At 35.6% G+C, this 25,235-nt stretch overlaps 1 protein-coding gene across 1 annotated transcript; it reads left to right on the top strand.

Moving 5' to 3' along the window:
• The first annotated feature begins 10,600 nt into the window (after window positions 1-10,600).
• On the top strand, window positions 10,601-15,416 carry LOC113285562 (leucine-rich repeat receptor-like serine/threonine-protein kinase BAM1). Its single transcript, XM_026534407.1, has 5 exons — window positions 10,601-10,678; window positions 10,828-10,931; window positions 11,022-11,106; window positions 11,267-14,508; window positions 14,750-15,416. Exons 4-5 carry the CDS (start codon window positions 11,898-11,900, stop codon window positions 15,085-15,087), a joined length of 2,949 nt encoding a protein of 982 aa, XP_026390192.1. The 5' UTR covers window positions 10,601-10,678; window positions 10,828-10,931; window positions 11,022-11,106; window positions 11,267-11,897; the 3' UTR covers window positions 15,088-15,416.
• The last annotated feature ends 9,819 nt before the right edge of the window (window positions 15,417-25,235 follow it).

Below are 25,235 nucleotides of genomic sequence, written 5' to 3'. Positions count from 1 at the left end.
CTATGGTTTCAAAGGTGTCGAAATTGTGATTGCTTCTGTAATGAAATTTTTAGCTAATCCTGTTACAAATCATGTGAAAAGTCCAGAATAAAATGAAGATGTTAATTCTCTGGTCTTAATCTCTTTGAAGAAATCAGCTGAACCAATTGACATTTTAAATTTGATGTTTACTACATTCTTGGTTGGAGTTTGTCATGCTATTGAATTGAGTAATTTTGGAAGAGAACTTAAAGTTGACAGCTAAAAGCACAGTTAGTGAAATAGCTAAGAGAGTACTTACCATGGGAGTCAATGGTGAAATCCATCCATCAAGATTCTACGAAAAAGGTTTACTTAAAGTTGTTGACTGTGAATACATTTCGCATACATCAATGAAGCATGGTTATTAACAAAAGAGAAAGTTATTTCATTAGGAGAAAAATTTAGCAGGGTCCTCAATACAGCTACTTGTGAAGATAAGGTGCCTAATCCACTTCTCATTTTTCTGGAAGAACAGAGTGGTGTTTGGTGTTTCACTACCAATTTGTGAATGCAATGGTGTTCCAGGATCAAATAGATGGAAAAAGTAACTTGTTAGAGCACTGCTCGGTCGAACTCGCAAGCGTTTCTATCTCAAGCTTGTTTGTCAATGTTAGGGATCAAAACTATAAGTCTTGATTTCTAGTCTACTTATAGTAATGTCTCGGACTAGGATAGATTGTGTAGTTGAGCATTAGACTTCACGACGTTAATTAATTGAAGACAAAGAACTACTAAAGAGATCTTGTGGAACTTCATCAACAAAAAGTATGTGGAGACTAAAACTCATCTATCACTTGGAAAATCTACTTCTACTATATCTCTTATATTGAGACAAAAGTCGTATTACTATATAGTTGTCGAATATACACATTTGAGATTTTGAGCTGAGTTTAACTCGCTTACATATTTCTCGGAATATGTATTGGTAAGCTTTCGCTTCAACCAAGTTCATCTTATATTCTTGATGAAAGACAAAAGATGATCATGTGAAAATCACTGAGTAACATCTTACATGGTTTGTGTGATACAATCATTTGGTGTAGACTTGGAATGTTTCGTTATGATTATTTCAATAACTTGAAAATTGCTTTGATGCTAATAGTGTGTGAAAAAAGCTATTGTCATCCTCTAAGAAAGTTTCAATAATTGAAATAAGAGTTTAGAATACTTAACCATCATTGGATTATAAACATAGTGTGCATTCTTGCATGTATGTGATCCATGACCGGAAGTAAAGTACGCATACCCGTATGCGTACTTGAAGTTGTGAAATTCCGTGTACCAAGTACACATACTGGTACGCATACTTGCGTAAGGTATAGGTCCGGTTAATTCTGCTAGGTTTTGGAAGTGTACTAAGTATGCGTACCTATTCGCATACTGGCGAACCCAAACTCAGACCGTCTACTTAAGTATGCGCCCGTATGCATTCTTGAGTGGTTAAAGTTCTAAAATCGGTTGGCTCATGAACTAATACATTTATATATTAAGGAATGCATTCTTTGCAAACCGTGGCTATAATGTTCAAGAATTTATTCGAGTGAATCAAATCGATTTTGCTTCGATTATGTTCTTGTATACTTCTATGAGAATATAGCAATTGAACAACTCTTTAACTAGTTTCATTTCAGTCATTTGAACTTGTTATGGTTCAGATGAATAAGGTTGATATGAGAGTGTTCATATAGCTAACCTCGGTTAACTACGGTTGAGCCAACATGGTGTACACGTTTAGGTACGGTTACTAAACCTAAATGAGGGTACATTTCTTTTGTGTATAACAAGATAAGTTCGATCTAACAGTTGAAAGATATCAGCTTGAATCTAATCAGGTTTTCATCTAACGGTGAACATTGAATGCTTTGTTACCAAGGTAACTTAGATTGCAAACCCTGATTTGAAAACTATATAAAGGAGAACTCTAGCAACTGGGAAACCTAATCCCCACACCTCATGTGTGATACTAGTTGTATAAGCTAGAGTCGGTTCTCCTTTAACCTTAGGTTATTCACGAAACCATGTAGGTTAACGATTTAAAGACTTCATTGGGATTGTGAAGCCAGACCCAACTATTTTCTCTATAGTTGCGCGATCTGATCTTGTTGTTTCTATCGTATTTGAGTACTATATTATCTAAGATTGACTCGAGATTTAATCTCCGATAGGCAAGATAAAAAGTAGTCACAAACATCTTCCTCTCATCGTTTGTGATTCCACAATATCTTGTTTCGCTACCATACGATTAAGATTGTTATGAGGTGATTGATATTTCTAGGCTGTTATTCGGGAATATAAGTCTGTTATATCAATTGGTTCCTATTCACCTTGATTTATCAAAAGACGGAACAAAACTCGTAGGTATTTCTTTGGGAGACAGATTTATCTATTCTTATAGACTTTTCTGTGTGAGACATATTTGTTTATCAAGTCTTCGACTTTGGGTCGTAGCAACTCTTGGTTGTGGGTGAGATCAGCTAACGGAATCAAGTGTGTAGTATCCTGCTGGGATCAGATACGTAAGGAGCGCAACTATACCTTGAATCAGTGTGAGATTGATTAGGGTTCAACTACAGTCCAGTCCGAAGTTCATTGGTAGTAGGGTAGTGTCTGTAGCGGCTTAATACAATGTGGTGTTCAAATATGGACTAGGTCCCGAGGTTTTTCTGCATTTGCGGTTTCCTCGTTAACAAAATTATGGTGTCTGTGTTATTTCTTTTCCGCATTATATTTTGTTATATAATTGAAATATCACAGTGATACGTATTGATCTCTGTACCTTGGTGACTATTATTATAGAGGCGGAATTCAGAATAATAATAGACGAAAACTAGAAAATAGAACACACTAGAAATCAGATTCGAAGTAAATATCTTCTCTAGATTATGAACAAGAAAACTATTACAATTCTCTCTTTGTTACGCTCACAATCTCTCTAAATAGTGGATCAACCTTAAATTGTTTCGCTAAGCTTGCTTTTACAATAATCTAGTATTGCCTCACAAACTTTTCTCTAGATCCATGTATCACACGAACCTTCTCTCTGATGTAAGTGTGTATGTATCAGAAACCACACTCTAGAAGTCTTAGCTATGAGATAAACATCTCTATTTATAGCTTTAAAGGTTTCCAAAACCTCTTAGGAATCTATTTCCTTATCTAAGAATAATACCTTTTCTAGGTATATTTGTTTATCTAGGAATAATTCCTTTTGTAGAAAGAATTCTTTGTCTAGGTATATTTCCTTATCTAGGAATGTTACCTTATCTAGAAAATATTCCCTTTCTAGGTATATTTCCTTATCTTGGAATATTACCTTGTCTAGGAATATTCCTTATCTAAGAATACTGCCTAATAATCAGTATTCCTTCCTTAAATTACAATTATATCATCAATCCTTCTTGAGGATAACTTATACTCGGAGAGAAGAAGATACACATGTATCATGCGCCTCCACTCAAGAACTTGAACTCCTGTGAAAGTTAGATTTGGTAGTTAGCGAACTCGAGGGTTCCTTTCACCCTGCTGAACCATCTATCTTTGCTGGAAACTTGACCTTGACGTCTAATTTGAAAAGCGTCCACGTCTTCTCGTCTTGTCTTAGTCACTATTCGCTCCATTATGCAATTTTCTTCGAGTGGTTCTTCTTCTTCCTCGTCATTTTCTTCAAAAACACCAGATGAAAACGTAGTCTTTTTCTTCGTCTTCGGATTGGGTGTATAAGACTTCATGTCTGTTTCTAGCACAACCACCTTCTCTTCCGTAGTTTGTGGTTCGCTTTGCTTAGGATCATCAACTGACTTTCCCATATTTGATTCCCTTGTTCTTTAAACGTCTTCTTGCTTCTCGAGTACCTCACCAAGTTTTTTGTAGAGAGATCTAGCGGAAACCATAAACCACAGGAATCTTCCCTAAAAGAAACGAACCTTACTCTGATACCAACTTGATACATATTGATCTCTGTACCTTGGTGACTATTATTATAGAGGCGGAATTCAGAATAATAATAGACGAAAACTAGAAAACATAACACACTAGAAATAAGATTCGAAGAAAATATCTTCTCTAGATTATGAACAAGAAAACTATTGCAATTCTCACTTTGTTACGCTCACAATCTCTCTAAACAGTGGATCAACCTTAAACTGTTTTGCTAAGCTTGCTTTTACAATAATTTATTGCCTCACAAACTTTTCTCTAGATCCGTGTATCACACGAACCTCCTCTCTGATCTAAGTGTGTATGTATCAGAAACCATACTCTAGATGTCTTAACTATGAGCTAAACATCTCTATTTATAGCTTTAAAGGTTTCCAAAACCTCTTAGAAATCTATTTCCTTATCTAAGAATAATACCTTTTCTAGGTATATTTCTTTATCTAGGATAATTCCTTTTGTAGAAAGAATTCCTTGTCCAGGTATATTTCCTTATCTAGGAATGTTACCTTATCTAGAAAATATTCCCTTTCTAGGTATATTTTCTTATCTAGGAATATTACCTTGTCTAGGAATATTACTTATCTAAGAATACTGCCTAATAATCAGTATTCCTTCCTTAAATTACAATTATATCCTCAATCCTTCTTGAGGATCACTTATTCCCGGAGAGAGGAAGATACACATGTATCACACAGGTTATGCGTTGAATCGATAAATTGGAAAATCGAACCTTTGGTTGTTGATTGAAATTGATTGATCCTTGAACATTGGTCTTTGGTACCGTTCAATTTATTTCTCTTATATTCAATCGGGCTCGCAAATTCCTATTTGTTGATCGCAGATTGAATTGAGAGATAGAGATATAAAACTCGTTGATATACTTTTCTCTAGATTGAGTCTAACTGTCTAGTTGATTTTCTTGAAAGTTTATTGGAGTTTGTCTATTCAGATTTCCAAAAGAAATATTGGGTGTGGTTGTTAGACCCCCGCTTTTTCATAACTTCTGGGATCAAATCAATTTAATCATATGATGGGGATGGTTTTTGATGTATAAATTTTGTTGTCATATTTTAGTTCCAAAGCTCGAAACTGCTTGATTAGATTAATAGAGTCAACTTTGGTTGATTGGAATAGGAAAATTAGAAATGTTGAGACAAACTCGTGTTACTTTGAAGAACATGAAGATGTATCGGCATTAACGTATACATCATCCTTATTTTCGAGGTTAGTAATAAAGAATTGACTTGTTTCCATTTCTATCTACGTTTTTTTCAAGTCGTTTAGATTGAAAACATAACATAAAAAGTATATTTATGTCTCTAGTATTGGTGACTGGATCATTCCGTTATGACCAAAGTGTCAAGAAAGTATACACTAGTTGTATTAAACAACTTTGGTATATTGGATTACGAAGTATAACGTTTATCTTTTGGACTTTGTAAATGTGACATAACACTATGCTTGTAATTCGTTACTAGATAGTGTGTTAAACTTGGTTGATTCGGTACTTATAAAACTATTTTAACTACATGAGTTTAAGGAAGTAGACTTGCGGAACTTGTTTCTTAGTTGAAAGGAATCAAAGAGTTTGTTCTAAGACTGATATCTTAAACAAGGATCTTTTCTAAGACCGGTCTTAGGGATCTATAACAGGATTGATACCTTACTTTGGGATCTATAGAAGGATCTATCCCTTGCCTGTGGATCTATAACATGACCGATCCTAGTTGTTAACCAAGTAAACCTTTTTCTGATCGTGCTATAAACTTAGGGTTTGGATAGCTATTGGAAATACAGTTTGGTTAATATGGAAAGTTCACAACGTCAACATAATATTTTAAACATGTGCCAAAATCTTATTACTTAATGTTCAAGTATTTTCCTTGATTCTCAGGATGAGATCCCAAACTCAAATATTTCATAATATCTTCTTTGATATTTGGAATTTATATGTCTTTAATTTTCCAGTAATTAAAAGATATCTCTGGATATTATATTAGTAAACTATACTTGTATGCTAGATAATATTGAGTTGTTAACCATGAAATATTTCAGTATATTAGTTGGATTACAATTGGAATTATAGAAAAAAAACGAAATTTTTTTATTATTGTATATCTTTCAGTATTTTCGGATTTGGAAATCCTTGGTGTCAAAACTACCTTGGTTGTTATAAATAGTGAAGTTTGTCTTTCTTCAAACTTATCCCGTGAAACACAGTACTTCATTTTGTAGCTTGTGTGAGGTAAGCCCGTTAGCAGTATTTTGGTAATACTCACTAGAGAGGAAAGTATCCTAATTAGGCGAAATCTCTTAGGTGTGCTTCATTTAAAGACTTCTTTGAGATCAAGAAATATGTAATAGTATTGTTGGTGGGAAACTAAAATCTTATTGTTATTTTAATTTCGATTATTGATTTGATTGACCAACAGTATAGTTTAATATTACCTAGTTTGTTTATTTTGTGATCCTTATCTTTTGATATAAGGTCACTCGGACTAGATCAAGGATCGACGATTTCAGATTTTCTTTATTGATTCAAGATCTGAAGATAGAACTTGTGACCATCCACTATTAACACACTCTGTTTTGTGCGTGATTGACTATAAGAGAATCAAGTTGTTTATGCAGGTACTTTGAAGACTAAAGATTTTAATACTAGAATTTTTTTATTTTTTTTGTATTCTGATCTTTGTGATACTTCGTGCACACTTGATTGATTGGGACCCGACAAATTCGTTTATCTTGATAGACCTTTTATAGATTGTTGTATAAGATTGGTGATTTATCTTTTGGTATTTCTCTTCGAGATTTACTTTGATAAATTACGAACTAAGATTGATCTTCTTTGGTAGTCTTTATATCTTTGTTGATCTAACCGTTACAAAGAAGTTTATATTGATTAAACCTAGAACCTTTATAACTCAACATATCTCTGATCAACTAGTTGATCTGGGAGATTAATAGAGTGGTTACTGAAACATATAAGTCTTTTATTGTTTCGGAATACGATCCAAAGGTATTGAGCGATAGAAGTCTTCACATCAGGTGGAGCAACTTAAGATAGCAGACACTATCTTAGGATTCAGGTGTGTAGATTAGATTGGTAGCAGGCGCATGGATACTGAAGGATCTGAGTAACTTGGAGTTAGTTTACTTGGTATCAACCATACGAAGTTGTAGTAGTCTTTGTATAGCGGATTAATTATAAAAATAATCAAAACTTGACTAGGTCCTGGGATTTTCTGCATTTGCAGTTTCCTCGTTAAAAAAAAATCTCGTGTTTCATGTGATTTAGTTTACTTCCGCATTATATTGAAAGTAAATATACTAGTATGTTAATCAGACACTTGGTTTGATCCCATATTTGGTTCAATTCCGAACTTTGACTATATACCAAGTGTACATCTTGTGGTTTTCATCTTCTTGACAGTTCTGGTGTATATTACATCACACAAGGTGTGTCTTGAATATGTGTATATCGAAAAGATTGTGGTGTACTTAATACTCTCGTCATTTAGGAGACTGATATCAGTAGACTATAAATCAAGATACGATAAACCTCTATATAAGAATACTCTATAAAGGTTTTTCTATAAAGGAATAAACTCCATATATGAATAAAAAATTCTGATCCCAATTTGTGGGACTAACATTCACAACAAACTTGACATATCAAAATTTGTGAGTTTGACCGACCGAAGCTCTAACACTAGGTTATAAACAACATCTTATAAAATCTCCAATTAGTGTGCTGAGTTTTAAAGTCTGTCTCACGAGACGTGGATATTAACAATGCCTAACTAACAATAGTGGTTTTTATTATCGTCTTTTGATAGATTTATTTATTGCCCAAATAAAAAGTCTATCTGAACAATAGAAATATTAAAATACAGCTTCTAAAGTGGGCGAATTTATATATCGCGCTTGAAATGGGACATTTGTACATCTCTGGACGGCTATTTGGTTTTTGCTTCCCACTGTGAGTTTTGTTTAAAAGCAATACCTAAAAGACAAATTTAACACAACATTTTTAGTTTCTTAACTTTTATGACTCTGGATGCTCTAACAACCATCTAATTTATGGATTTTGGTGCGTTTTGCTTAAAAGCAATACCTAAAAGGCAATTTTAACAAAGCATTTTTAGTTTCTTAACTTTTATGACTCCGGATGCTCTAACAGCCATCTAATTTATGGATTTTGGTGCCACCCACATTTAGTCCATTTAAGTGGGAGGGTCTTAGATTTTTATCCTCGTCTGATCCATCACATATAGGTATAACATACATTGGTGGACGGGTGGATAGGTTGGATGCGGGCGGATCCACAAATATATATTAAAAATCCTATTTAAACAAGATGAAATCAAAATTATATCAAAGATTATCTATCTAAATTTATGACATCTTACATCATGTTTAAATGAATATTGTTACATGTATAACTAAAACCACTGCACGTTTCTACAATTAACGTGTAAACCTAAAACTTCCATAGATGAATAATACGAGGTAGATATACAACTTGGTATGAATTACTAAATCTCGTATAATTCTAGAAACACGCTTAACCTAGCGCGCATGGGTGTCCAATAGATTTCTAGACATGCAACCACAACCGATCCTGTATTTAATGGATATCCAAGAATGGACCCATGTTACAACTCACCAATAAGCGGGTTGGGTGTCCACCCGTCAAATTGCGGTGGATTGGGTCGGATTGACGGGTGGGACCACACATTCTCACCCCTAAATCTTTATTTCTAAGGCCAAGCACTATGGTGACCTTTTTCTCTTAGGTATAGTTTATTTAAAGCTAACAACGTATTCAGTTGAGGGAATTTACAGCCCAGTAATCCGACTACAAGGTAGTCGGCCCAATTCTCCCAACCGAACATAAGGTGAAATCCAGGAATCCAATTCCTATACAATTCGATTCTCCAAAATTAATTGTTTCCAATTCCGTTCTTTAGACGATGGAATGGAATTCAATTCCAGGGAAAAGAGCATGAAAATACGCCATTACCCTTAACAAAATTTACTCCAAAAATCAACCTGATCTCCTGAAACTTTTAGCCGGCGAGAAAAGGGAACAAGGTGGATCGTAAACCACCGTCAGTAAAATTATATCGAATTCAGGGATTGGATTTTGATTTTTCAGTCTATTCGATCAAAACATAAGATTCAAATTTGATTTTCTGTGGGAACTTGATTTGAATCGTATAAAAATCAAGGGTATTAGTGTATTTTGTGTGGACGTCTTCTCAGTTCCTGATTCTTGGGTTATAAAATTTGAACCAAGCAATAAATTTTTGATAAGGGAATTCAATCCCGATAATCCAATTATGGTAATCGGATTACCTCATAGTCAGATTATTGGAAATCCAATAATCCGAATCGAACACGCTGTAAGGGAAAAGGGTCTTAGGACAACTCACCATGGTGCTGTGCTATCCCTTAGCTATACTGCACGAAAACTGAGTTTCTGTGTAAATAGTGTCAAACGGATACTGAAATTTCCGTTTTATTTTTCCCAAATTTTTCCCGTTGGAGTAATTATAGGTTAACAGATAATTAAGAGAAAAAAAAGAAAAATATAACAGGTAAAAAAAAGAGTTTTAATATAAAAAAGTGAAAAAGAGAAGTTTTAGTGTAAAACTAATAGAAATAACCTGTGTCGTAACGTCACGGCATGAGGTTAACAGAGAGTTGTAATAATTATCTAGAGATAGCTCGTGCCGTAACGGCACTGCTTTAATATGATATCTGACTGGTGTAATTTTTCTTTTTTTTCGGACTTTAAATCGTGTTCCTTTGTAAGATAGTTTTCTATTTTGTTTTAAGCGAAAATAATGTCTATAAATATTATAAAATTATTCATATACATTATCCAAAAATGAACGTAAAATCAATTATTTTAGATTCATCATGTCACCACTAAATCCAATTAATGCATATATGATATATCATGATTTCATTTAATGTTTCTTTGAATTTCTTGAATTAAGAGGTGATGAAATAATTAAATATTAATAAATTTGGATTCATAATGAGAAGGGTTACAGAAACGACGACCGTCGGATGTCTTTCGCTGGGATGAGACTGGGATGGTTGGATGCAACGTTTGTCTCTCAAAATGTTATCCAACCATCCAAGCTCAAAAACCCATTCTGTTTTGTATTATAGATGATAACCTGAAACGGATACTCAATTTCCTTGTAAAATCTCACGAATACTCAGTAACCGTTTTAATTGACAAACGGATACTCAGTTTCCATAAAGTAAAAAAAGCACACGAAAACTGAATTTCCGTGTGATTTCTCTACGCTATAAAGATCATCAGATCTGATCAACTTTGTAGAGAAACCAATAGTTATTGCTACTGTAAAGCAATATGGAAGACCATAGTAGTTGCATTTCGCTACAATTAAACTATAGCTAAGCGTAGCGAAATCATTGACCACAATGCTTGGCCTAAGTATTCACAAATATGGGCTTTTCTCTTTGTACCTTCGAATTCGAAGTACAATAAATTTGTCACCAGGCCCAAATAGTTTGGTGTTCCGTTCATAACTAAGTTATTGTCACACTCTCTCAATGTAGCCTCTCATTTACTGAACTCGTTCTCGCCGAAGTTAGGGATCTCTAATTCTCTAATTCTCCTCGTTTGGTTTGGTTTGGTTTCGCAGGAACTCGAGAAGTTGTAATTTCTGGTTTTTAGGTATCTTTTTTCTTCTCTCTTGCATTTAGGGTTTTGAGTTTGCACAATCTGAGGTTTTAGGTTTAATTTCTGGGTCTACTCTCTTTTTAAGAAGTATTGAAAGTGCATAATTTTATTATTAAGTAACTGTGTGGAATGAATGATGGCAGGGAAATCATGAGAATGGGATATGGAGGCGGAAGGGTGGTGGAAGGAAAGTATGCAACAATGGGAGTCTATTGGTTGAGGTTCGATTGATTCCTATGAATTGCAGGTACTCCCTTTGCTTAGAAGTTTTTATCATTCATGATATCATTTGCCAATGTAGGTTGTAATTTTGGTTGAACTTCATTTGTTGTTGAAGCTGAAGTAAATTAGAGCCAAAAGGGGACGAAGCCATAGGAAATAAAATAACAACATTCCAATAGCTGGTATCTCCATTTGGCAAGGTAATTACTCATTTGCAAAACCATGGGGTTCCTTCAAATCTATGAGGTGGTAGAAATCCAATTTTGGACTAGGTTTCAAAGGTGCCGAAATTGTAAGCTTCGTACTGTTCTGAAATGCAAATTTTAGCTAATCCTGTTACTAATCATGTGCAAAGTGCAGAACAACATAGTGAAGATGTTAATTCTCTGGCTTAATCTCTCCAAGGAAATCAGCTGAAGCAATTGGCATTTTAAAGTTGATGTCTCCACTAGTACATTCTTGGTTGGACTTTGTCAAGCTATTGAATTGAGGTATTTGGAACACAGTTAGTGAAGTAGCTAAGGGAGTACTTACCATGGGCGTCGATGGTGAACTTCATCCATCAAGATTCGGCGAGAAAGGTTCACTTAAAGCTGTTGACCGTGAATACGTCTTCGGCCTACATCAATGGAGCAGGGTTATCAACAGGAGAGAAAATTATATCACCAGGAGAAGAATTTGACAAGGTCTCCATCACAGCTATTTGTGAAGGTAAGATGCTTGATCCACTTCTCAGTTATCTTAAGAATGGAATAGTGTTCGGTGTTCCACTACCACTTTGTGAATGGAATCAATTAGATGGAAAAAGTGACTTTTGGGGCTGGTTAGAGTTTGACATATAATATGGGGGTACAGACAAAAAAACCCAACAAAGATGCGGAACCAAAATTGTCCTATAAAATTCTTCACTCTTCAAACTTCAAAAAAACTGCACATCACTCCCCTCTCTCTGCACTGAATACTCTACCCTTTCTAAACCTAGAAAAGAAAAATGCGGTTAATTCTTCTTCATCATCTTCAAGTTCTACTTCTCTTCTACATCATCATCATCAACCAAATTACAGCAAAACAAACCCATATACCAGAAGTCCAAGCTTTACTTTCATTTAAAACAGCAATTTCAGAAGACCCAGAGAACTCATTATCAAGCTGGAATATTTCTAGAGAACACTGTACATGGACTGGCATATCATGTGATTCTACTCATCACAGAGTAATCTCATTAGATATTTCCGACTATAATCTCACTGGGGTTTTATCACCAGACATTGGGTTCCTCACAAACCTTATAAATCTTACTGTTGCTGGCAACAAATTTTCTGGTCCGATACCAATGGAAATCTCTCAAATTTCTGGTCTTAAACATTTAAATCTATCCAACAACATCTTCAGTGGAAGTTTTCCTTCTGAGATTTCTGGTTTGCAGTACTTGGAAACACTTGATTTGTATAACAACAACATGTCTGGGGTGTTACCAGTTGGGGTTTCAGAAATTAAAAATCTCAAACATCTTCATCTTGGCGGGAACTATTTTGAAGGTCAAATCCCATCAGAATATGGAAGATGGGAATTTATGGAGTACTTAGCAGTTTCAGGAAACTCACTTACTGGTGTTATACCACCAGAGATTGGAAACTTACCAAAATTAAAACACCTGTATCTTGGTTATTACAATATTTATGAAGGAGGAATACCATCTGCAATTGGGAATCTTACTGATTTAGTTACATTAGATATAGCTGGCTGTGGATTATCTGGTAAAATCCCACCACAAATTGGAAAGCTTCAGAAACTTGAAAATTTATTTCTTCAATTTAATGGGCTTTCAGGTGGATTAACACCAGAGTTGGGGCAGTTAAAAAGCTTAAGAATGATGGATCTATCTACTAATATTCTCTTTGGGGAAATTCCTCAAACATTTGCTGAGCTCAAGAATCTCACTCTATTGAATCTGTTTAATAACAAATTACATGGTGCAATTCCAGAATTCGTTGGAGATTTACCTGAGTTGGAAATTCTACAGCTGTGGAATAATAATTTTACTGGAGAAGTTCCTCAAAGTCTTGGATTGAACGGGAAATTAATCATTCTTGATATTGCTTTTAATAAACTCACTGGAAATCTTCCACCCGATTTGTGTTACGGTATTCGGTTACAAACTCTAATAGCTATGGATAATTTCTTAGTTGGACCGATTCCTGAATCTCTTGGGAGATGTGAATCATTGACTCGGATGCGAATGGGGGAGAATTTTCTTAATGGTTCAATTCCTGATGGGCTCTTTGGATTACCAAATCTAACCCTAGTTGAGTTACAAAATAATACACTTACTGGAAGATTTCCAGAAATTTATTCAAGTTCTGTGAATCTTGAACAAATTAGTTTGTCTAATAATCAGTTAACTGGGAGTTTGGCACCTTCAATTGGGAATTTTACCGGTGTTCAGAGGTTACTACTAGATGGGAATAAATTTTCTGGTGAAATTCCTTCTGAAATTGGGAGATTACAGCAGCTCTTAAAGATGGATTTCAGTAATAATAACTTCGCAGGCTCCATCACTCCGGATATCAGTCAATGTAAGTTGTTAACGTTCGTTGATCTTAGTCGGAATAAGCTTTCAGGTGAAATTCCGGGTGAAATTACTAGCTTGAAAACTTTGTATTACTTGAATGTATCTAGAAACCAGTTACTGGGCAATATTCCTGTGAGTATTTCTAGTATGCAGAGTTTAGTTTCAGTTGATTTTTCATATAATAATCTTTCGGGTTTAGTTCCTGGAATTGGTCAGTTTCGTTACTTCAATTCAACATCATTCAAGGGTAATCCTAATCTCTGTGGTCCATTTTTGGATGCTTGTAAATCCTGGGTTTCAAATAGTACTGGCCAAGCGAATTCGAAAGGTCCACTTTCAGTTACTATGAAATTGTTTCTTGTGACGGGGTTGCTTCTTTGTTTGATTGCATTTGCTGTTGCTGCTATTATTAAAGCCAGGTCTTTGAAGAAGGCAAGGGAATCTCGTTCATGGAGATTTATGGAATTTCAAAGGTTGGACTTTACATGCGACGATATATTAGATGTTTTGAAAGAAGATAATATAATTGGGAAAGGAGGTGCTGGAATTGTGTACAAAGGAGGAATGCCTAATGGTGAGCAAGTATCTGTGAAAAGACTTTCTGTAGTGAGTAGGTCAGGGTCTTCTTGTGACCGTGGGTTTAATGCAGAGATTCAGATTTTAGGTAGGATTAGACATCGTAATATCGTGAGGTTATTAGGATTTTGTTCCAACCATGAGACAAATCTTTTGGTTTATGAGTACATGCCTAATGGAAGTTTAGGTGAAGTTCTTCATGGCGAAAATGGAAGTCATTTGCATTGGGATACTAGGTATAAAATTGCAGTTGAAGCTGCAAGAGGGTTGTGTTATCTGCACCATGACTGTTCTCCTCCGATTCTTCACCGGGATGTAAAATCGAACAATATTCTTCTCGATTCCAACTTTGATGCCCGTGTCGCTGATTTTGGACTTGCTAAATTTCTTCAAGATTCTGGTACTTCTGAATACATGTCTGCTATTGCCGGCTCTTATGGGTATATTGCACCAGGTAAGATTAATGAATTCAGTACATACATTTTGTAGATAGTAAATGGGTCTTGAGATTTCAAACATCATATTTGTGCAGGGTCTATAATTCTCAAAATGAGATTTCTATTTTATCAGATTTTGGTCATTTTTGAATCGAAATTGAGTTTTACCTTCTTTCACTGGAAACAACATCATTATGCATCTCTTAGACATTTGTTTCTGTATCTGAATTTAAGTTTTGTTTTGTATTGAATTTGCAGAATATGCGTACACATTAAAAATTGATGAGAAGAGTGATGTATACAGTTTCGGAGTAGTTCTGTTAGAATTACTGAGTGGTAGAAAACCAGTTGGTGATTTTGGAGATGGAGTTGGTATTGTTCAGTGGGTTAGAAAAATGACAGATTCAGAAGCAGAAGGAGTTTTAAAGATTCTTGATCCAAGACTTCCTTCAGTTCCCTTAAATGAAGTAATGCATGTGTTCTATGTTGCAATGCGTTGTGTTGAAGAACAGAGTATTGAGCGACCAACAATGAAAGAAGTTGTACAATTTCTCACCGAGTTACCCAAACCAACGGCAGATACAACACCAAATTAATGTTGAAATCTATGCGGAAAAATTGCTGTTGTTTAGAAAAGTATTAAAGATCAGTCACCATCGTCATCTTCGCCATTATTACCAACTGATCTTCTTAGCATCTTATCGTCTATTGGGATTCTTATCAGTTTTATCTTGTGTTATTGTGAGTTTTTTTTACTTTAGGTTGGATGTGTGTGTATTGGTTATTAGTCAAGTCCTTTTGTATATTGATTGCTGGGGTTGGGTGTCGAATTTCTATATATAGGTTTTTTCAGTTTGATCTTTTGTGCCAAGTTGATACTGTATTGCTTACTACTATTCCTGTAATAAAATGGTGCTTGTAAGAATTATCTGTGCTTATTACCCATCATCTAACATCAGTGTCTGATGGTATGTTTGAGCTCCTCAGCTCAACCTACCCAGGGTTCATCGTCTCCATGGATTTAGATGAAATCGTCATTAACATAATGTGCACCCTTGAGACCATGAGTTGTGTACAGAGAAACAGATTGCCTAACCAAATTCGATCTGAAGCTCTCTATGTGGGTAAGATTTCAAAGCCTACCAGATAAGGGGGAATAAAACCTGAAGTGATGAAACTTTTTGAAGGGCAGGTATAGTCAAATGAAAGACAAATGATAAATGGGCAACACCAACTCCCACCAAAAAAGGAATAAAAAATTCATTCTTTTAGTGGTGTTTCCATATGTCTAATGCTTCTATTATTGAGTGCATTGTTCTTGTTCCCTTCGAAAACACGTGACTAATGCTATTGCATAAATGCACACACTGCATGGTAAAACCCCACCAGAGATATGGCAAGCTACTGTACTGTGTACAATTATAACCTGAGCATAATTAATTATCTCTGCAGGTTGTGGTTTGATTGATGTCAGAGATTAATTGCCCATTGCATGCAGTGCAGCCCTAAATTATGCTCATTGGATTGAAATTTGGTAAGTGATCTAAAGTTTGTCTATTTGGCACATCACCATTACCAGTCGTGATTTTGGTGAATCCTGGGCATATATTATTTCGAGTATTTGGAACCCCTCCACTTTTCTTTTCTGTTAAAGTGAAAGAGGGAGAAAATAATGGACTCTTTATGCAAACAAGTGGGAATTTGTTCCAACCAAGAGATAACTCCACATGTAGTTACTGCTTACCAGTAGTGGTAAATCAGTTTTACAGCATCATACACATCCTAGGCTTGTGCGTTGTTTTGTTGGTCGCATCACGTGATTCACGTTGCATTATCAAAATTTTCTTCGTTTTAAGTATTTTGAGTTGCAAAAATCTTGACCCACCATAATTTACCACCCGATCATGATGTATAATGGGAACCCATGCCTAACCAAAAATATAAAAAAAACAACTTTATATAATGGGAATTTGCTTATTGTGACGGTGATTGACAATAAGTTTGAGAAATTTCTACCGTATAAAGACCATGGTAACAATTACTCTTTGCTTCATCTTTCTTTCGTTCTAGAAGAGAAAATTTTCGGAAGTCAATAAAGCATTAAACTAAGTTTGGCGCATGAATTGGACTGGTTTTACCGGGGAAAGTGTGGTATGATTCGGCAGCATCTCTACGCTTTGAGAGTCAAAGTTTACCTCTTTTTCAGGAAAATTGATATTTTCGTTTCTCAATTTGGCTTATTTTGTTGGGATAAAAACCCAATGTACTGGAGATCGATTTCTAGTAAAGAGTGTCACAGGTATAGTTCAAAGAAAAAAAATCCTATTTAAGACCCTCTGGCTAGGGTTTTGAGTCATTTGACTACTTATAATTGACTGGAGAGCCGGTTAAGTGCCGTAAAAAATAGTGACGGACAAGGGATTGGAGAAACATTCTGAAACTCGGGGCAGATACTTTAAATCTCATTTCAAGCCTCTCTTCCAACTAGAATATTTCAGTTAAGACCCAACAACTTACCACCAATTAAAAGACCCACTAATGAACAAATGAGGGTAAAAAAAAAGAAAAGGGTCTCCGGTACAATTGTGATGAGAAGTTCAAACCAGGTCATACGTGTTAAAAACAACATCCTTTCATGTTATGATTGATGAACCTGAGGAGGAGATAGAAGACCTCACCCAAATTGAAGTTTTGCCATCTCAAACTTGTTGTCAATGTTAAATGATCAAAACTATATCTTGATTTCTAGTCTACTAAGTCAAGTCTCTGACTAGGTTAGAATTTGGTAGTTGAGTACCAGATATCACCCTCGAAGACTGGAGATCGACGAAGACATTTTCAGCACCAGGTATGTGAAGACTAAACCATTCTATTTTACTCACTATTTTACCATTTTATCCGTTGAGACGATGTCGTATGACTTCTAGTAGATTTACAAAGAAAAAGTTTCCAGTCAAGCTTGTCTTGTTAAAAATCTAAGAAAAATGATTTTAACAAAGATGTTCAACGATTCTTGACGATATTAGTTCTAAGCAATTTATTGTTTGAATTAATTTGTGGATCAATTGAAAATTTCCCATGCAAATGATTTTATCACGTGGGAATGTTTCAAACATCATAAGAGAGCATTGTTGAACTATCTGATATTTCTGCTTAGGGTAGGTTGGCGAACCAGTTCGCAAACAGTGAGTTCAGTTGGGAACAGTTCACGAATCGTTGTGAACTGATTTCTTGAAATTAGTATTACAGGCTAGCAGTTGGCAAACCTGGTTCAAAAATCGTAGTCAACTGAGTTTGGTAGTCTTGTAGGGTTGGCGAACCCGGTTCATGAACCGTTGCACCCTGACTCGTGAACAAGCCTAAGGGTTCACGAACCATTATACCAACTGTGTTAGAGCACTGCTCGGTCGAACTCGCATGCGTTGCTATCTCAAGCATGTTTGTCAATGTTAGTGATCAAAACTATAAGTCTTGATTTCTAGTCTACTATTAGCGAAGTCTCGGACTAGGATAAAAAGTGTAGTTGAGCTCAAGACTCCAGGGAGATCATCATACAAAGACGAAGAACTACTCAAGGAACTGGTGGAACTTCGTCGACTAAAAGGTATGTGGAGACTTGAACTTATCTATCACTCAAAAGTCTATCTACTGTATCTCCTATCTTGATACAAAAGTCATTTTGCTATATAGACTTTGATTATACACATTTGCTATTTCGAGACGAGTTTAACTCTCTTATCTATTTCTCTAAGTATGTGTTGGTAAGCTTTCGCTTTGGCCAAGTTCATCTTTACTAGTGACAAAAGTCATGTTAAGTTTCAATCACTTGAAAATGGCTTTGACGAAAAATGGTTTGTGAACCACAACTATATAACGTCCTCTAAGAATGTTTCCGTGATTGAAATGAGAGTTTAGATTATATAACCATTGTTGGATATAAGCATTGTGTGATAACTCATACATGTATAAGTCCTTATTCCTAGAACCAAAGTATGCGTACTTTCTTGATCAGGAAAATTGGAACAGAGTCCGCGAACCCAGTCCGGGTACTTTCGGAGGTTCTCTTCCCGAGAAAATCTGCTGGAGTTTGTGAACTATTTACAAACTTATTTTGGGTACTTAAGTCCGCGTACGAGTCCGCTTACTTAAGTTGGTTATTTTGTAAAAACGATTATTCGTGAACTTAAACTTATATAAACTAAGGAATGCAAGTTTGCAAACCGTGGCTATAAAGTTCATGAATCGATTCGAGTGAATCAAATCGTTTTTGTTTCAATTGTGTCTATTATAAAGATATAAGCAATTGAACAACTCTCTAACTAGTTCATTTGAGTCATTTGAACTAGTTGTGGTAAAGAAGAATATGGTTGATATGAAAGTGCTCATATGGCTAACCATTTGGTTAACTACTATTGAACCAACTAGATGTACAAGTTTGGGTACGGTTACACAAACGTGCATTTCATTTGTGTGTAACAAGCTAAGTTTCGATCTAACGGTTGAAAGATATTAGCTTGAATCTAATCAGGTTTTCATCTAACGGTGAATATTGAATGCTTTGTTACTAAGCTAACATTGATTGCAAACCCTGATTTGAAAGACTATATAAGGGAGAACTCTAGCAACTGGGAAACCTAATCCCCACACCTCATGTGTGATACTAGTTGTATTAGCTAGAGTCGATTCTCCTTTAACCTTAGGTTTCTATTGAGACCATGTAGGTTAACGACTTGAAGACTTCATTGGGATTGTGAAGCCAGACCGATACTACTTTCTCATAGTTGTGTGATCTGATCTTGTTGTTTCTATCGTACTAAGTACAATCGTAAGGATTGACTTGAGATTGATTTCTCCAATAGGAAAGATATAAAAGTAGTCACAAACATCTTCGTCTCATGGAAATTTTCTTATTGTGACGGTGATTGACAATAAGTTTGAGAAATTTCTACCGTATAAAGACCATGGTAACAATTACTCTTTGCTTCATCTTTCTTTCGTTCTAGAAGAGAAAATTTTCGGAAGTCAATAAAGCAGTAAACTAAGTTTGGCGCATGAATTGGACTGGTTTTATCGGGGGCAAGTGTGGTATGATTCGGCAGCATCTCTACGCTTTGAGAGTCAAAGTTTACCCCTTTTTCAGGAAAATTGATATTTTCGTTTTTCAATTTGGCTTATTTTGTTGGGATAAAAACCCAATGTATTGGAGATCGATTTCTAGTAAAGAGTGTCACAGGTATGGTTCAAAGAAAAAAAATCTTATTTAAGACCCTCTGGCTAGGGTTTTGAGTCATTTGACTACTTATAATTGACTGGAGAGCCGGTTAAGTGCCGTAAAAAATAGTGACAGACAAGGGATTGGAGAAACATGCTGAAACCGGGGCAGATAATTTAAATCTCATTTCAAGCCTCTCTTCCAACTAGAATATTTCAGTTAAGACCCAACAACTTACCACCAGTTAAAAGACCTACTAATGAACAAATGAGGGTAAAAAAAAGAAAAGGGTCTCCGGTACAATTGTGATGAGAAGTTCAAACCAGGTCATACGTGTTAAAAACAACATCCTTTCATGTTATGATTGATGAACCTGAGGAGGAGATAGAAGACCTCACCCAAATTGAAGTTTTGCCATCTCAAACTTGTTGTCAATGTTAAATGATCAAAACTATATCTTGATTTCTAGTCTACTAAGTCAAGTCTCTGACTAGGTTAGAATTTGGTAGTTGAGTACCAGATATCACCCTCGAAGACTGGAGATCGACGAAGACATTTTCAGTACCAGGTATGTGAAGACTAAACCATTCTATTTTACTCACTATTTTACCATTTTATCCGTTGAGACGATGTCGTATGACTTCTAGTAGATTTACAAAGAAAAAGTTTCCAGTCAAGCTTGTCTTGTTAAAAATCTAAGAAAAATGATTTTAACAAAGATGTTCAACGATTCTTGACGATATTAGTTCTAAGCAATTTATTGTTTGAATTAATTTGTGGATCAATTGAAAATTTCCCATGCAAATGATTTTATCACGTGGGAATGTTTCAAACATCATAAGAGAGCATTGTTGAACTATCTGATATTTCTGCTTAGGGTAGGTTGGCGAACCAGTTCGCAAACAGTGAGTTCAGTTGGGAACAGTTCACGAATCGTTGTGAACTGATTTCTTGAAATTAGTATTACAGGCTAGCAGTTGGCAAACCTGGTTCAAAAATCGTAGTCAACTGAGTTTGGTAGTCTTGTAGGGTTGGCGAACCCGGTTCATGAACCGTTGCACCCTGACTCGTGAACAAGCCTAAGGGTTCACGAACCATTATACCAACTGTGTTAGAGCACTGCTCGGTCGAACTCGCATGCGTTGCTATCTCAAGCATGTTTGTCAATGTTAGTGATCAAAACTATAAGTCTTGATTTCTAGTCTACTATTAGCGAAGTCTCGGACTAGGATAAAAAGTGTAGTTGAGCTCAAGACTCCAGGGAGATCATCATACAAAGACGAAGAACTACTCAAGGAACTGGTGGAACTTCGTCGACTAAAAGGTATGTGGAGACTTGAACTTATCTATCACTCAAAAGTCTATCTACTGTATCTCCTATCTTGATACAAAAGTCATTTTGCTATATAGACTTTGATTATACACATTTGCTATTTCGAGACGAGTTTAACTCTCTTATCTATTTCTCTAAGTATGTGTTGGTAAGCTTTCGCTTTGGCCAAGTTCATCTTTACTAGTGACAAAAGTCATGTTAAGTTTCAATCACTTGAAAATGGCTTTGACGAAAAATGGTTTGTGAACCACAACTATATAACGTCCTCTAAGAATGTTTCCGTGATTGAAATGAGAGTTTAGATTATATAACCATTGTTGGATATAAGCATTGTGTGATAAATCATACATGTATAAGTCCTTATTCCTAGAACCAAAGTATGCGTACTTTCTTGATCAGGAAAATTAGAACAGAGTCCGCGAACCCAGTCCGGGTACTTTCGGAGGTTCTCTTCCCGAGAAAATCTGCTGGAGTTTGTGAACTATTTACAAACTTATTTTGGGTACTTAAGTCCGCGTACGAGTCCGCTTACTTAAGTTGGTTATTTTGTAAAAACGATTATTCGTGAACTTAAACTTATATAAACTAAGGAATGCAAGTTTGCAAACCGTGTCTATAAAGTTCATGAATCGATTCGAGTGAATCAAATCGTTTTTGTTTCAATTGTGTCTATTATAAAGATATAAGCAATTGAACAACTCTCTAACTAGTTCATTTGAGTCATTTGAACTAGTTGTGGTAAAGAAGAATATGGTTGATATGAAAGTGCTCATATGGCTAACCATTTGGTTAACTACTATTGAACCAACTAGATGTACAAGTTTGGGTACGGTTACACAAACGTGCATTTCATTTGTGTGTAACAAGCTAAGTTTCGATCTAACGGTTGAAAGATATTAGCTTGAATCTAATCAGGTTTTCATCTAACGGTGAATATTGAATGCTTTGTTACTAAGCTAACATTGATTGCAAACCCTGATTTGAAAGACTATATAAGGGAGAACTCTAGCAACTGGGAAACCTAATCCCCACACCTCATGTGTGATACTAGTTGTATTAGCTAGAGTCGATTCTCCTTTAACCTTAGGTTTCTATTGAGACCATGTAGGTTAACGACTTGAAGACTTCATTGGGATTGTGAAGCCAGACCGATACTACTTTCTCATAGTTGTATGATCTGATCTTGTTGTTTCTATCGTACTAAGTACAATCGTAAGGATTGACTTGAGATTGATTTCTCCAATAGGAAAGATATAAAAGTAGTCACAAACATCTTCGTCTCATGGAAATTTTCTTATTGTGACGGTGATTGACAATAAGTTTGAGAAATTTCTACCGTATAAAGACCATGGTAACAATTACTCTTTGCTTCATCTTTCTTTCGTTCTAGAAGAGAAAATTTTCGGAAGTCAATAAAGCAGTAAACTAAGTTTGGCGCATGAATTGGACTGGTTTTATCGGGGGCAAGTGTGGTATGATTCGGCAGCATCTCTACGCTTTGAGAGTCAAAGTTTACCCCTTTTTCAGGAAAATTGATATTTTCGTTTTTCAATTTGGCTTATTTTGTTGGGATAAAAACCCAATGTATTGGAGATCGATTTCTAGTAAAGAGTGTCACAGGTATGGTTCAAAGAAAAAAAATCTTATTTAAGACCCTCTGGCTAGGGTTTTGAGTCATTTGACTACTTATAATTGACTGGAGAGCCGGTTAAGTGCCGTAAAAAATAGTGACAGACAAGGGATTGGAGAAACATGCTGAAACCGGGGCAGATAATTTAAATCTCATTTCAAGCCTCTCTTCCAACTAGAATATTTCAGTTAAGACCCAACAACTTACCACCAGTTAAAAGACCTACTAATGAACAAATGAGGGTAAAAAAAAGAAAAGGGTCTCCGGTACAATTGTGATGAGAAGTTCAAACCAGGTCATACGTGTTAAAAACAACATCCTTTCATGTTATGATTGATGAACCTGAGGAGGAGATAGAAGACCTCACCCAAATTGAAGTTTTGCCATCTCAAACTTGTTGTCAATGTTAAATGATCAAAACTATATCTTGATTTCTAGTCTACTAAGTCAAGTCTCTGACTAGGTTAGAATTTGGTAGTTGAGTACCAGATATCACCCTCGAAGACTGGAGATCGACGAAGACATTTTCAGTACCAGGTATGTGAAGACTAAACCATTCTATTTTACTCACTATTTTACCATTTTATCCGTTGAGACGATGTCGTATGACTTCTAGTAGATTTACAAAGAAAAAGTTTCCAGTCAAGCTTGTCTTGTTAAAAATCTAAGAAAAATGATTTTAACAAAGATGTTCAACGATTCTTGACGATATTAGTTCTAAGCAATTTATTGTTTGAATTAATTTGTGGATCAATTGAAAATTTCCCATGCAAATGATTTTATCACGTGGGAATGTTTCAAACATCATAAGAGAGCATTGTTGAACTATCTGATATTTCTGCTTAGGGTAGGTTGGCGAACCAGTTCGCAAACAGTGAGTTCAGTTGGGAACAGTTCACGAATCGTTGTGAACTGATTTCTTGAAATTAGTATTACAGGCTAGCAGTTGGCAAACCTGGTTCAAAAATCGTAGTCAACTGAGTTTGGTAGTCTTGTAGGGTTGGCGAACCCGGTTCATGAACCGTTGCACCCTGACTCGTGAAAAAGCCTAACGGTTCATGAACCATTATACCAACTGTGTTAGAGCACTGCTCGGTCGACTCGCATGCGTTGATATCTCAATCATGTTTGTCAATGTTAGTGATCAAAACTATAAGTCTTGATTTCTAGTCTACTATTAGCTAAGTCTCGGACTTGGATAAAAAGTGTAGTTGAGCTCAAGACTCCATGGATATCATCATACAAAGACGAAGAACTACTCAAGGAACTGGTGGAACTTCATCGACTAAAAGGTATGTGGAGACTTGAACTTATCTATCACTCAAAAGTCTATCTACTGTATCTCCTATCTTGAGACAAAAGTCATTTTGCTATATAGACTTTGATTATACACATTTGCTATTTCGAGACGAGTTTAACTCGCTTATCTATTTCTCTAAGTATGTGTTGGTAAGCTTTCGCTTTGGCCAAGTTCATCTTTACTAGTGACAAAAGTCATGTTAAGTTTCAATCACTTGAAAATGGCTTTGACGAAAAATGGTTTGTGAACCACAACTATGTAACGTCCTCTAAGAATGTTTCCGTGATTGAAATGAGAGTTTATATTATATAACCATTGTTGGATATAAGCATTGTGTGATAACTCATACATGTATAAGTCCTTATTCCTTGAACCAAAGTATGCGTACTTTCTTGATCAGGAAAACCGGAACAGAGTCCGCGAACCAGTCCGGGTACTGTCGGAGGTTCTCTTCCCGAGAAAATCTGCTGGAGTTTGTGAACTATTTACAAACTTATTCTGGGTACTTAAGTCCGCGTACCATTCCTCTTACTTAAGTTGGTTATTTTATAAAAACGATTATTCGTGAACTTAAACTTATATAAACTAAGGAATGCAAGTTTGCAAACCGTGGCTATAAAGTTCATGAATCGATTCGAGTGAATCAAATCGTTTTTGTTTCAATTGTGTCTATTATAAAGATATAAGCAATTGAACAACTCTCTAACTAGTTCATTTGAGTCATTTGAACTAGTTGTGGTAAAGAAGAATATGGTTGATATGAAAGTGCTCATATGGCTAACCATTTGGTTAACTACTATTGAACCAACTAGATGTACAAGTTTGGGTACGGTTACACAAACGTGCATTTCATTTGTGTGTAACAAGCTAAGTTTCGATCTAACGGTTGAAAGATATTAGCTTGAATCTAATCAGGTTTTCATCTAACGGTGAATATTGAATGCTTTGTTACTAAGCTAACATTGATTGCAAACCCTGATTTGAAAGACTATATAAGGGAGAACTCTAGCAACTGGGAAACCTAATCCCCACACCTCATGTGTGATACTAGTTGTATTAGCTAGAGTCGATTCTCCTTTAACCTTAGGTTTCTATTGAGACCATGTAGGTTAACGACTTGAAGACTTCATTGGGATTGTGAAGCCAGACCGATACTACTTTCTCATAGTTGTGTGATCTGATCTTGTTGTTTCTATCGTACTAAGTACAATCGTAAGGATTGACTTGAGATTGATTTCTCCAATAGGAAAGATATAAAAGTAGTCACAA

Source organism: Papaver somniferum, chromosome 1 (genome assembly GCF_003573695.1).
Source record: "Papaver somniferum cultivar HN1 chromosome 1, ASM357369v1, whole genome shotgun sequence".
In the NCBI taxonomy this organism is placed as follows: Eukaryota; Viridiplantae; Streptophyta; class Magnoliopsida; order Ranunculales; family Papaveraceae; genus Papaver; species Papaver somniferum.
The sequence above is the reverse complement of the archived record's forward strand: the minus strand, read 5'-3'. Positions and strand labels throughout refer to the sequence as shown.

What these genes read in the sequence shown, in the direction of transcription:
- LOC113285562 (XM_026534407.1), top strand. Translation starts at nt 11,898, where the DNA reads ATGCGGTTAATTCTTCTTCATCATCTTCAAGTTCTACTTCTCTTCTAC. An exon ending in TTATGGGTATATTGCACCAG is followed by an intron (nt 14,509 to 14,749) that starts GTAAGATTAATG and finishes TTGAATTTGCAG; the next exon opens with AATATGCGTACACATTAAAA.